This window comes from Gouania willdenowi, chromosome 24, assembly GCF_900634775.1.
Source record: "Gouania willdenowi chromosome 24, fGouWil2.1, whole genome shotgun sequence".
Taxonomy (NCBI): domain Eukaryota; kingdom Metazoa; phylum Chordata; class Actinopteri; order Blenniiformes; family Gobiesocidae; genus Gouania; species Gouania willdenowi.
Genome location: NC_041066.1, coordinates 2,172,594 through 2,186,800, shown reverse-complemented (window position 1 = coordinate 2,186,800; position 14,207 = coordinate 2,172,594). Strand labels below are relative to the sequence as shown.

The window sequence follows — 14,207 nt, the reverse complement described above, 5'->3', positions numbered from 1 at the left end:
TTAGTTATGGTTCATAATTGACTATAAAACGCTGTTTTACACACCAGATGAACGCCACAGCAGAAGCCAACTTCTTCATCCAAGCCAATCAGTGCAGTAACAGCAAGATGTCAGACCAACTTCAGTAACTGAGTTTTTAAATGGATATATACTTAAGATAAATGTTTACAGTTACAGTTTAACTTTATATGGTTGTAATATAGTGAAGTTATTAGGGGTGTCCCGATCCAATATTGATATTATCGGTTCGATATCGGTCTGATATCAGCCAGAAATAAAATATCGGATTTTATAGGACTGCATCTAAAATCTCCAATATATATGATATGATATTTATTCAAATGTAGAATACTGTAGATATTATGTTGAAGGTTAAAATGTATGAAACCAATTGGTTAATAATAAATGGGTCAGTTTTTCTCATCCCTACTGTTGTATCGGTACATCCCTAGAAGTTAACAACTTAGGTAGCTCTTATGTATGTTATATAGATTTATATTAATATAATAGTAGAGTTAATATATTTATTGATTTTATCACTTTATAAGGTTGTTTTACAATAAATAACTTCACTGTTTACCCTTGTAAGCATAAAACAAAGTGAAAATAGTAATAAAGTAAATATTTTTTTGATACTCTATTAGATATCATCTTTCCTTTGTCAAAGCCACTCAACTGTGTTGCTATCAAGTAATTTATGAAAAACAAATGTATTTTTTTATTTTTTTGCTAAAAAGGATTATCTGCTTTACTATAAAAATAAACAAAATAAAAACGTGTCCTTATAGAATACATTTTGATCTAGCCTTTATGACCTCGTCTAGACAGCATCTCATAGTAGGAGGAATTCCTCCTGAGATGCTGCACGAATCCCGCGGTTGGATGAACATCTTTAGATCAATAAGTGCCTTCCTCAGCTCTTACTACTACTGAGACATTAAATACAGCATGTGGAGCACAAGTTAAGCTTCATACTATAGATCCAGAGAGATAAGAGCTCTGCGGCCATTCTACCTGTGGCTTCTTCTTTGGTGGTAATCTCTAGACGGGGGCAGTAGGTGCCGTATCCTGCCTCTGTGAAAGCCCTGATCTGGAACACGTAGGCTGTGCTGGGCTTCAGGTTGTTCACTGTGGCAGATGTAGACTTGGATCTCACTGTGGAGTAAACACGATCCTTTTGATCCTAAAAGGAAAAAGAAAAACATTCTTATTTTAGAGATGAAAGTTTGTTTTATCAAACCTGGTTATCACAAATTACCACATGAAAAGATGTGAAAAGTGCTTTAACAGGTCACGTACATTTTTAATATCTACTTAAAAAATGTCCATTAAAATTAAATAAAAGGTTAAAGTAACCCAATCTACATCCCACTTGTTAGGAAAATAATGAAATCAGCTCTGAGAGTGTCTACTTAAGGAGATATGGTGATATTTTCTGCAAATTGTGTCCTAATGTTTTGTTTCCTAACATTATGTTTTTAAAAACTCATACTATATTTCAGAGGTTCTCAAATGAGAGTATGTGTACCCCTGGGGGTACGCAATGGCACTACAGGGGGTACTTGAGAGGGAGAGAGTGGAAAACAAAGAAATAACGTGTCTGTTTTGGTCCCACCACAGGCGTGAGATGATAGGAAATGAGAAATACTATAAAATAATAAATCTCTGTTTTTCTGTGTCGCCTGGAGTTTAAATGGGATCACCTGAAATTTATGAAAAATTAAAAAATATTTTTTTAATCATTATTAATTAATATTATAACAAAGTAACCAATATAGGAAATAAATAGGTGATTATTGTTTTTATTGTATTTTACAGCTGATTTAGGATTATTTATCATATGAGATGCTAACAGAAACACAAGAGGAAGGTTCACTTTTATTAGGTTATTTATTTCAGGCAAAGTAAATTACAATTACGTTTTCAATTACTGGGTTTAAATTACAGTTATACACACTTTGTGAGGTAATAAAAAAAATTGTATTTTAATTGGAAAAAATGCTGGTCACTGTAATCGTAATTGAACGCAGCCCAGATAGCACGCATATGTCTCACCGATGTCAGCCTCAGATCGTGCGTCGGCATTCTACTCCTAATGTGTCATTTTGTGAACTGTGTCTCTCTTTATTTTGTCCACACATAATAAGTTATTTAGTGGTAGTTTATTGTTTTGTTGTTGTAATATTGCCATATTCCTATCAGATTTAAGTAAATACTCGACTATGGATATGGAGATATTTATACTAATTGAATGATGTGAGCTAAATAAAGGTTAATATAAGCTGTAGAGAGGCTGTGCTGAGCATCTTTAATCCATCGTCCAATCGCTGATGTCTCTGTGACGTCTGCCTAATGAGCAAACGCTCTCCATAATACGTCTCACTGATGCAACTTCATTCATCGTGTTGATGTTAGCGAGATGTATGTGTGCTATCAGGGGGGTAATTGAAAACATAATTGTAACAGAAAAATGTAATTAACCCCAACCCTGGTTGATACCTTTGTAAATTATTATAAATCAGGTATTTTTTCCTTTTACTAGTTACATAAGGAAGTCTGGTGTCATCAGGTTAGCACTCTTGTTCTAGTGCCTCACCAACTTGTCTCTCACCAAGCTGTGCAATAGAGCGACATCAAAATAAAGGGGTGTTACTCTGTAATTGGAAAAATCCTGGTAAGTGTAATCATAATCAAATTGTAATTGAACATGGGTAATTTAAAACGTAATTGTGAGTGAAAAATGTAATTGACCTCAACCCTGGCTCAGAGATCCGTTCATAACCCACGACTACAAAAAAGAAAAGCTGGAATCTTCCTGAAGTGATCAAAGCACAGGGCAGTTTTCCTCCACAGAGAGGATATAAATACATATGGAACCATCGTCTAACCAGGAATGAATTGGAATGCACAGGCAGCGGCTCTTGTTGTTTTGTTGTTGAGATAGAAATGTTTTGCTGGGCCAAAGCCCAAATGGAATGCCAGGCTTTGTTAGGGGTGCAGTCCAGGTTTCCCATTTTCCACTTGTACGGCTGGGCAGCACGCAGCCACGGCACGTGACGGAGGAGACTGATTCAGCATCAGAGCCACAGGCTTGTTCGACCACCATCGGAGCCCCCTGCCATCTTTCATTTTCATTTGCTGCCTTAAATATTCTCCTGTTAAAAAACAGGCCGTGAAAAGCAAAGGCCTTCAGAGTCAAAACACATGGAAGTGACTGTTTCATCTGAGAGGCAACGCAGACGTGTGGCTGCGGGGGATTGTGTGTGCAATTACAATTGTAGTTGCGGAATTTATGGCGTAATTAGAATTGTAATTTTAAAAATCTGTTGCTGTTGTAATCATGAGTAATTTGTAAAGGAGTTTAGATAATTGACTTTGTAATTGAAATTGTCATGAAAATTCAATAAAATTGTTCATTACAATTTCACGCAAAACTGTTGAACCATGTTAGAGTTCTATGTACAGTTCTACACATACAGTATGTAGTTAATTATTAAAATGTGTTTCATATCAAGCTTTTACAAATTTTACCATTTAAAGAAAATCTTAATCGAGGAGTATACAGACACAAAAAAGTCTCAGATGTCCACGGCAAAAACATTAAAACCTATATTATCATTGATTAAATAGCCCAACAAGGTAATCAATAGATAGGAAAAATATTTAATGATAGATTTTTGTTTTTAGTGTATTTTACAGCTGATTTAAGACAATTTAGCATAAGAGCTGCTAACAAAAAGCTAACACAAGAGGAAGGTTAACTTTTATTAGGTTATTTATTTTAGGCTGAGTAATTGGGATTAATTGCAATTTAAATGTAATAATTGAAAACATAATTGTAATTGACTTTCTGAGGATAAAAAAAAATACTGTAATTTAAATGTATTTGGAAAAAATGCTGGTCACTGTAATCATAATTGAATTGTAATTGAACATGGGTATTTGAAAACTGAATTGTAATGGAAAAATGTAATGGACCCCAACCCTGGTGTACACTAGGGCTGAACGATTTAGGAAAATAATCTAATTGTACTTTTTTCCTCAATATTGCGATTTAATATGCGATTATTTTTTCAAGGGCGTCTTGTCATGTATTTTACAATGAACACAAACAATAAATCAATCTGTTTCCTAATAAACAATTTCAGATTTCTTTAAACTTTAAATAAATATAAAATATCCATTTTAAAGCACAGATTACAACAATAAAGCAAACAAATCTGTGGCTTTACCTCATAAACATATCTACTGTAACTAACTTCACGTTTCATGAAACATGTGGACTGCACTTCTTAAACACTCTCTGAACTTAACGACAAGAAAAAAATAAATACATTTAAAAAAATAAATAAAAATTGCAGCCTTTGCAATTTTTTGATATCGCAATTATATCGCAAATGTAAATAATCGTTCAGCACTGGTGTGCGCTAACATGTGCGTGAGGCTAACTGAAGGACCCCAGACTGATTAAAATATTAGAAGCATCTCATTCATTATTACAATTGTGAGACAAATAAGGCACTTATTGTGAATTCCACTCAAAGTAGCGTGTGGGGAAAAAAACTAAAGTGTGGAGACGGATGGGATGCAGAGACCAAACTCACTTTTTCATAGTACTTGATTTCGTATTCCGTGATGACGCCATTGGGCTGCTGGGGCTCCTGCCAGGAGAGCTGGATGCTGCGCTGCTGCACCTTCTCCTTGATGACCTGGCTGACCTGAGACGGAGCTGTTTAGAGAGGAACATGTCAATAAGACAGCCACGCTCAGCACACATGCACACAAAGCTGGATGACAATAAGGCACGTCAACCGGCTCAACAGATACTCATTGGGACCATCATGAGCTAATGCATATTCATTTGGATGCTTGGAAATGTTTACAACTCATGATCAAAATTTCAATTACAGAGCGAACAGAGGAAGGTAGCATTACCTCCAGCAAAATGTAGATTTAGAATGACATAAGCATAATTAATTCCATCATTTCCATTGGAAAACACAAACTGGAAACACTCAGAGGGAGAGGAGTGTACATGCTCCCCTGCTGCTGTACATCATACCCATTATCACAGGCTATTTGCATTTTTAAAAGTCTTACACAGTTTACATTTGTAAAATGTCTAAGCCAATGATGAATGTGGAAAATAAATAATAATGAAATGAAAATGTTAACGTTAAAAAAAGAAAAGACAACTAAATTATTTACTATAGATGAATATCGACATCAAAGGTGTCAAATTCAAGGCCCGCAAGCCCCGTCCGTCCCACCAGAGCTATATTTTTGGCCTACGGGAGGATTTTGTTAAAAATAAAAATGACAAAGAAAACATAATTAATACAAGATGGTTCCGTTACAGATATTTCAGTTCCAGGTCAGATAAAGGAGCACAGAGTTCACAGCAAACATGGTGATGCTGTTTTTAGTTGTTATGCTGCAAAAAAGTGGAACATGCTGAAGTCAGCATCACATGTAACATTTTTAAATCAAAGTTAAAGGAACTCTTTTTCTTTCCTGTGTTTGACTGAGAGGGAGCTCAGTCAAACACAGGAAGCATTGGTACTATCTCGAATCAGTACCAAAGCACAGTGATAGAAACAAATCATGAAAAAATGTTATCATGCAGCTCTAATAACTGATTCATGATTGGTCAGAAAACATCAGAAACAGCAGGAAACTGGAAAAAAAACTCACGTTAAAATAATGTAATGACTATGATAGCAGTCTTATTATTGAGAGGCAAAGTTAAAGGTAAGAATGACTTGTACTCTGACTACTAAATAAAGGGAGAATTTTAAGAAGGGAAAGTAATTTGAGTTATTTGAGTAAACTAACATCACTGCTAATTGCTTCCAAGGTCATAAACCGCAGCAGACGGTCGTCTTTGATTCACTCGGATTGTGTTTCTTAGGCTCTTTTCAAAAACATTTTCCGCAAATTTTAAATGCAATAGAGTGAAAACTCTGAATAAGTAACTTTGAGGCTGAAGATTAATAGATGGTGGCACAGATGAGCATTAAAGGAGCATAGGGTAGGATTTGTGAAAAAAAACATTTATTTTAAGTATTTTAATGCTAATGTTTGATGATTGCTCTAAACCAAAGAAAATGAGTCAACACACATTTCTTTCTATTGCCTTGAACAGATTGTGTGTTACATTTTTTGCTGTTATTCCAGGCACAAATTTTCAGCGCATTTTTACAGATGTGACGTCAAATGACGCTGGTGCGTGTCCTAGATGGCTTGGAGAGACCGCCCACTACCGGAAATAAAGAAGAATGAGAAGAAGACGGCTTGGAGACTGAAAGTGCACTAAACTACTGTTTGGTTCCACAGATGTACGCAGAGGCATGTGCACAGGTCTTGCAGTAAACGGTCAGACGAACGTAGAGTAAATCAATAACCGTGTTACAGTTGGAGTGTGGATCAGGGCCGCATTTTATCGTCTGAGTCCGACCCAACAAGGAAAACAGGGACGGATCTGGATAAGCATAATGCTTTTTTCCGTCGCCCTTTCCGGCATGCAAAAGGACAAAAAAACAAAAAAAAAAAAAACAAAAAAAAAAAAACAATGATGTGATTCTGCTCTGAATGTCAAAATGAATTTCTGTGATTGCAACCATGTCGGAAATGAACTGAATAAATAAAATAAAAAATAAAAAAAACCTCATTTTTTTCTTAGTTTTAATAAACAACTGTTAATGTTAACATTAGAGGTCGACCGATATGGGATTTTCAAAGGCTGATGCCGATCAAAAGCCGATTTTAGAAGCCAATATTTGAAGTCGATATATATATATATTTTTAAAGCACATTGATTATGAAAAACAATTGAAACACTCTGATATAAATGTATTAAGTAGTCCCTCGCTATATCGCGGTTCACCTTTCACGGTCTCTGTGTTTTGCTGATTTTTTTTACAGTGCAATTTTGCATGCGTTTTTTTTTTTTACAGTGTATGAACACGCATTGTGTTCTGCATCCTGATTGGCTGCTGCGTTCACACCGGATGCATCACAAACTGTCCATACGTCCAGACTACATACAAAGTCAATGAATAGACGCAGCCCAGATGTGAAATCTTTCCTGTGCGGCGGTGCGGTTAGATCCGCGCGTCATTTATTGACGATGATGTCACATCAACATGATCACCGGTCTGTTCAACCATGGAGTAAAAGCTGTGTGTGACCACCTGGAGCTGTATGACACGGCCTTTATAACCGGGACCGGACTAGGAAGGATTTGGCCTCGAGGAGAATCAGCGAGGAGGTGGTAGTAGCAGGTAAAAGTTCTCTGTGTATCAATGAGCTAGCATAGCATTAGCCGCTAATCACACCAGCTTTTTTCCACTGGTGGTTTATGTTTATGAGAGGAGAAAAAGGAGCGCAGCTCCTCGCTTCAGCAGGCAGTGAAACTCACTGAGTTGTGCGTGTCGCTGGTGGGCGGGGCTTCGCTTCAAACTTGCATATGAAGCGAATGGTGACATTTCTTGATCCTGCGCAATCTGAAGTGCTGTATGTTTGCAAGTTTTACAATGTCGACGTCTGTCTGAGAAAAGTGTATTAAGTGTGTGGGGAGGGGTTTTACAGCCTTAAAACATGTATAATTGTAAAAAAAAAAAAAAAAAAAAGGACGGGTAAGTAGCAGTAAAACACGACAATAATATAGAATGTGCAAGTAGTGGGTTTAAACTAAATACCAGTTTTAGGTATAACCACTCACTCCTTCCCTCTGTTCACAGTCACCACCATTATACCTAAGCTTGACACGTGTCACCATATCCACAACTACAACATCACATCTCACTCTCACATTCCTACCTTGACTCTCTCCTCCCTGTTCCCTTCCCCCTCCACCCCCTCACTTAGGTGCAACACTGCCCTCTCTTTTTATATTCTCCCTATAATAAAGTGTTTCTTAGCCTTCCTTAGGGAGAGCTGGTGATGGTCCCAAAAAAAATAAATAATTTTTGCTAATGGACAATCTTGAAAAACGTTCATATATCGGTCGACCTCGAGTTAACATAAGATCAGCGCACGGGTAACAAGAGAACGTCAATCATAAACAGGGGCGCAGTGCACGCAAGAGACCATTTACATAATCCATGTATCAAAGATAAGGATAATCCATGTTATTGTGCAGAAAAAGGAATGTTTCAATGATGTATTCCTTTATAATTGTCCTCCTCTGCTCCCTCCTCCCTCCACTGGGATTCTGCTCTCACTCTTAAGCTTGAAGCTGCATTCTTCAGGGCTACAGCAGCTGTAGCAGGAAAGGAAGAACGCTGCACACAAACTCCACTATGTGACCGAATACAACCACCAACCACAGTTAATATCTGTCCGAATCCGACTAGTCCGGTGCCTTTCGGGTCCCCTCGGGCTTCGGTTGGGTATATATCCTCTAGTACAGTATCTAATCAGCTGTGCTCAGGTCCTAAAGAGTTGATGCACGCTCCTGTGGTAGCTTAGCTGATGACTGCAGTTACACTAGCCACCGTGGTGTCACTATAGAGTCTGATTTATAGATCCTGCCCTATTCTCCTTTAAATGGATAAAATCCCTGCACGAAAAACAGCAATGCAGCTTTTCTTAAGTGTCGGAATTTCTTTACTACTCATTCTACAGCTGCTGCTTCTAGAACATCTTCAAGTACCTTTACAGTACATCATCATCATCTTTAGAATTATAATCACCCTAATTTTACAGCACTTTCCTTAAAGACTCTGGTGAGGAAGAAAAAAAGGCTTTTTGGATAACTAAAGCTCACCCTGAGGAAATGGTGCTTTAAAAAAAAAAAAAAGAAGACATTTTTCCTGCAGACGTGCACTCTGCACAGCTCTAAATCCTTTCTGTCAACATACACACTGAAATATTGATGAGTCATGCCGCTCTCAGGGCAAAACCTGTTAATTAACACATCTTGGCCAGTTTTAAAAGGCATTCCAGGGATGAATGACTCCAACTCTGAATAAAACCATGTCTCAGGATCTGAGCTTTGACTGACAGTAGAAAGCAGGGTTTGATAAATACATTTTTCAATTGCAATTTTGTTTTCAATTACCCACGATCAATGACAATTCAATTATCATTACATTGACCAGAATTTTTCCCAATTGAAACTAAATTACAATTATTTTTTTATTCTCAGAAAGTCAATTACAATCCCAATTAATTACAAATAATCACAATTATCGAGCCTGAAATAAATTATCTAATAAATGCTAACCTGCCTCTTGTGTTAGCATCTCTGATATCAACACATCTTAAATCAGCTGTTATTTCTTCCTAATCAATGAAAATGCATTTTTTGTGTCACTATAGCCCTAGATTTTAATGTTTTTTTCAATGGTAAAATGTGTGAAAGCTTGATATGAAACATTTTTTACTAATCGTGTAGAACTGTACATAGAAAAGGTTCCCCAGTTTTGCATTAAATTATAAATGACAATTATTATAATTTTTCACAACAATTACAAAGTAAATGATCCAAACTACAGTACAATTTAATAACTATTACAACATAAAAACCTTTTTTTTTTTTTTTTTAAGTACAATTACAACTACGCCATAATTGTAATTAATTATCAATTACAATTATAATGGAACCCAACCCTGGTAGAAAGGTTTATTTATATCACAATCAACTATTCCAAGCAGATGCAAACACTTCAGATCAGTCTGAATGTGATCACGTTGGTTACTCCTGCAGTGATCAACAGTGTTTCCCAGGATGAGGCCAAGCTGCAGAGGTGTAAGTGCCTTGCTCATTGACCCATTGGTAACAGATCTGTGCAGCCTTAATACAGCTTGACCTCAGATTGTTTGAGCATGACTTGGCTCTAATGACTCAGACTGGGTTTAAACCTCATTAGGGCTCATGTGCGTTGCTGACAGTAATGGTCAATGACACGTCCTCATAATCTAACCAACAAAGTATCCTCTCACAACACTTGCCTGTGGTCAACAAACAATCGAGTCCCAACAAGTACTTAAAGCGGAAATACTTTGGCCCTCCTGGCCCCGCCCCCTTTTTCCAGACAGATGGAATGGACACAACCTGGTGACTCTTGCCAATGTTTTGTGATTTGACATTACAAAGAATTCTCCTCAATACATTGAGGGTCATATTTCAATTTTTGTTACGATTTTTTCAATGAATAAAATAAATAAATTAAATATTGCAATTTCTGTTTCAGGAAAGTGAATTACATCTTTTCCATTTGAAAATCGGAGTCCCTAAATGAGGTCTACAACCTTTTTTGGGTCGTGACCCCATTTTGATATCACAAATGTCTTTCATGTTTATTAAAGTGTTTTACAAATACACAGTAGCCAGTATTAGTGCAAAAAGTGACTAGATGCACCACCTAAGATATTTTTATTAATTAAAAAAAATAATAATAATAATTAAAACAGTGTAAATTTTAAGCAATTTTTTTTGTTTTAACCAATTATTAAATGTTTCAGGTGACCCCATTTTAATGAGGCCCTGACCCCAAAGTTTACACTGCCCTAAATTAAGCTTTTCAATAATAATACGTTTTGACTGATGTGCCACTGAGGGGAAATTAAAAAAAATAAAAAAGCCTTGATTGTGGGCGGGGATCCTGGAGCAGTTAAGCCACGCCCAATCTGTACAACAAAATTCTAAAACAACAAATTAAGCTATGCTAACTACTGTACAAACTTAATACTCCCTATACTTGTCTTTCCAGAGTTTATCAATCCAACCTACTCGCCAACAGGTGCTAGTTTTTATAAGAGGGCCAATAGTGGGGGTTCATGATGTAAGAAGCCACAAAAATGACAAACCACCATTCCAAATAATTAGTTTTTAGCAGAAAATACTGGTTTTGGGGTTTAGTTGCTTTTTAAATTGAAAGCTTTCTCATAGTTAAACCAAACACAACTGAAGACATAGTAAAACAGCCCTAATTACAATGATGACCGTTAGTGGTGGAATGAATCATCGTTAACCGTACGGATCCGTCATGGTCCGCAGATTAGTTGATGAAAAAAAAATTGTGCACGTTCACGTGGAATGCGCATGTTCAATCCACACTAGCTAGAAAAACTTCCTGCGTCATTAAAGTCGTATATATGAGCAGTTTGGCTTTCCTGTAAGGCATGGCCACACATTTGAAGCGACATTACCGTGGTGTGTCAGTGACAGGAGTAAGACAAAGGCTGCGCAACATCCACGTATCATTTAAACAGCCCTTAGCAACAGAATCCGACCAGGCTAAAGCTATAAGAGAAGCTATTGGGGTGTTTATAACTACGGACATGAGGCTTTTTGCTAGTCTTTAAAGTGATCCGATCCGTGACTCAAAACCGTGATACAATCCGAAACAACTGTTCAATGGGAGTAAGCCTTAAGTTTGGACTTTTGTTTCCACACATCACACCAAACTAATTCTTCCAGATTAGGCAAAGCCAGATTCTCTTCTGCTACTTGGTGGAGGCGGTCGTATTCTTTTTTGCTCCCTCTCCTTCCTCATCTCTCCCTGCTTGTTTTGTGGATTTACAGGAGACTCTCTCTGCATTAATCCAAAAACCGAAATCATGGAATTGGTCAGCTGGTATTTTAGTGCTATCGACCAAATTTTGCGGCCCGATACACGATGGATTCCTAGGAAAATTGGAAGGTCGTGTGTCTGTCCATGCTTTCCATGGAAGACGTGGGGCACATCTACATGATTGGATTTATGGTAGCAGGGATGCTGTTGATTGGAGCTGACAGTTTTTTGATCTACCGCAAAGTCTGTGTTTCGTTGGCAGCTGTTTTGGGAAGGCTGCCAGTCATTTCTGAAGGATGGGGCAGAGCACTCAACACTCAGACTCATACAATGAAGTATCTCAAAAGTAAGCAGGAGGCTACTTTGGAGCGTGGAATTAAATCAAACTTGGAGTTTGAGGCCACATTATTGGATTACTGCGGGAGACCAAAGACTTCAAGGCTACTGAAACAGTGCTAGCCTGAAATGAGAACAAATCATCTCATCACCATTGGCCTCCCATACACAGCAGCTCAAGGTTGTGTCTGTTTTCACCATGGATAAATGCAGATCTGACGCTCCATCCCCCCCTCCTCTCCCCCTAATCACCACTTGGATTTTCTGTCTTCTGAGCCAGACCTACCAAGGTCATCACACGAGTCCCCTCCGAGCTACAGGGAAGGTGTTGAGGAGCGCACAGAGGCCGCATGCCCGCGACCTCGAATGGCTGGAAATCCTCCCCCCCCAGATCCACCACTCATCTCCACCTACCCACGTGTGATGGTTTCGTGACTGTTTTTGGGCTTTTTACTGTCTTGTGTTGACAAAGTTTTTTCCTAGTGGTAAACTGTACTCCCCGTAGGGAATTCAGTCTAAGACCTGCCTTTTCCCCTCACCCCGTCTCTCTCCTCCAGTACTTGTCTCACTTTTCATTTGAACATGTTGGCACCGAAAATGGCCGCCGCGGTACGTTGATGTGTGTTCTTTCCGCTGTAACTACCAAGTTAAATTCCGTGTACTGTTCCAAACTGTACCTGGCGAATAAAATCCTTTCTGATTCTGATTAGGCCCATTTAGTTCTTTTGGCCTGGAGCTGAAGTGCATGAGTGGGCTCAGCTCTAACTCTGCGCTAACAGAAGGCTTGTATGTGCAAGGTGCTGCGTTATCACAGAGGCCAACAGAACATGATGAAGCTGATATTCACATCGATTCTTCACTTGTCTGGACCATGAGGGACAGGAGCATTCCGGAGCCTTCCTCCGTGTGACAGCTCTGGGACTAGAACCAGTCACCTCCACTCCCACTGTGAGGCTCAGCAAAGCAGAAAATTGTATGATTGTTATGCTTGTGTAGAAGAAGGCATTTAGAAAGACATTTATGCATTCATTTTGCTATATTAAAATGTGTTGGTGACCCTTCACACCTTCCTCTGTAAAGCTAACTGATCCATTTGCTGTCTTCACCATGCTCTGCATTTGAATATCTTGTGAATACATTAGAGGGTGCATTTTTTAATATCCTCTTCTTTCACTGGATCCGGCTGCGCTGCAGCGCGAGGCGGAAAGCAGAGCGGAGGGAGTTCATTACATCCAGTCTTTCTCTGCCTCCATGCATGCTTCATGAGCCGTAGCAATGCCACAAACTCCTATATTAATTAATGCTGTTTTCAAGATGTGCTGGTGTATCTCCACGCCTACGGCACCATCTGTGTGAAGTGCAGAAGGCTGCTTGTGTTTAGCAGTGTTTAAGGGTTTGTAACAGGTTTTTAATTTGAACTATATACCACAAATATCTTATCAAGAAAATCCTGTGGGTTCAATAAGGACGCAAACAAATGCAGAGCACTTCTAGTTCATCACATCACAGTGTGGAAATTAAACGTGTCAGAGGAAATGTAACAGCCTGGTTATTAGTGCTAATAGAGGAGGACAAATATAATATTTAACAGACATCATTTGGTCACTTAAAAATGTACAAGTAACAGAAAAGATGTGAGATGAATAACAGGGAAGTTTAAGTAGTGCCCAAATTGCCCAATCATTGTTATGGATTTTTATAAGTAAAGGATATGATTACTATGATTATACCTGCGGCAACATATGAAACAAAGACTATGATGATGGGTTTGGTCCTGAGCTTTCACCCTTCAAACATCCATAGAGCCTCCGACTTTCCATTACTGCAGAAAACAGGCGGAAAATATGAAACTCACTTTGTAAAATAGAAATGGTAATTATTGTTTTTTCAAAGCAAAATTAAGCAAAAATTGCAATGTGACAGTAAATACAACCTCACATATGTTTTTTTTTTTTTAAATATCACATTTACACACAATCTTTCTTTGTAAACGGATGGTCAGAGAGACGGATTTGAAAATTACGTAATTTGACGTGGAACGACAGACTCCACTTTTAGAAATGGGAATAGCTACAGAACACAGACTAAACCCTTACCATACTTACTATTGTAAGATATTTTTGGCCCAGCGTGTGCTTGTTTTGGTGCATTTCTGCTGTGTATGAATATCAAATTAACAACCAAAGTTACCTCCATTAAACATGTTTGGCACAATTTCAGGAAGTTTAATAGTCTGTAATGACATCTGATGAGGGAAAGCTAAAACAAAACAGAAATGTGTAAATTGACGCAGCAGTAACAGGGAAACAGACGAACTCTGAAACGGAATTGGAATTTTTTTTAAGGCTC

General features: G+C 38.0%; 1 protein-coding gene across 4 annotated transcripts in view; it reads right to left on the bottom strand.

Annotated features, from left to right (window-relative positions):
- Nucleotides 1-14,207, bottom strand: part of epha7 (eph receptor A7) — a 144,921-nt gene that overhangs the window by 31,650 nt on the left and 99,064 nt on the right. For all 4 annotated transcript variants that reach the window (XM_028439223.1, XM_028439224.1, XM_028439225.1 and 1 more), the window contains exons 6-7: nucleotides 4,605-4,729; nucleotides 1,015-1,183 (exon numbers count right to left, since the gene is read on the bottom strand). In XM_028439223.1, the coding sequence (XP_028295024.1) occupies nucleotides 1,015-1,183; nucleotides 4,605-4,729 (294 nt within the window). The remainder of the gene's footprint in view (nucleotides 1-1,014; nucleotides 1,184-4,604; nucleotides 4,730-14,207) is intronic.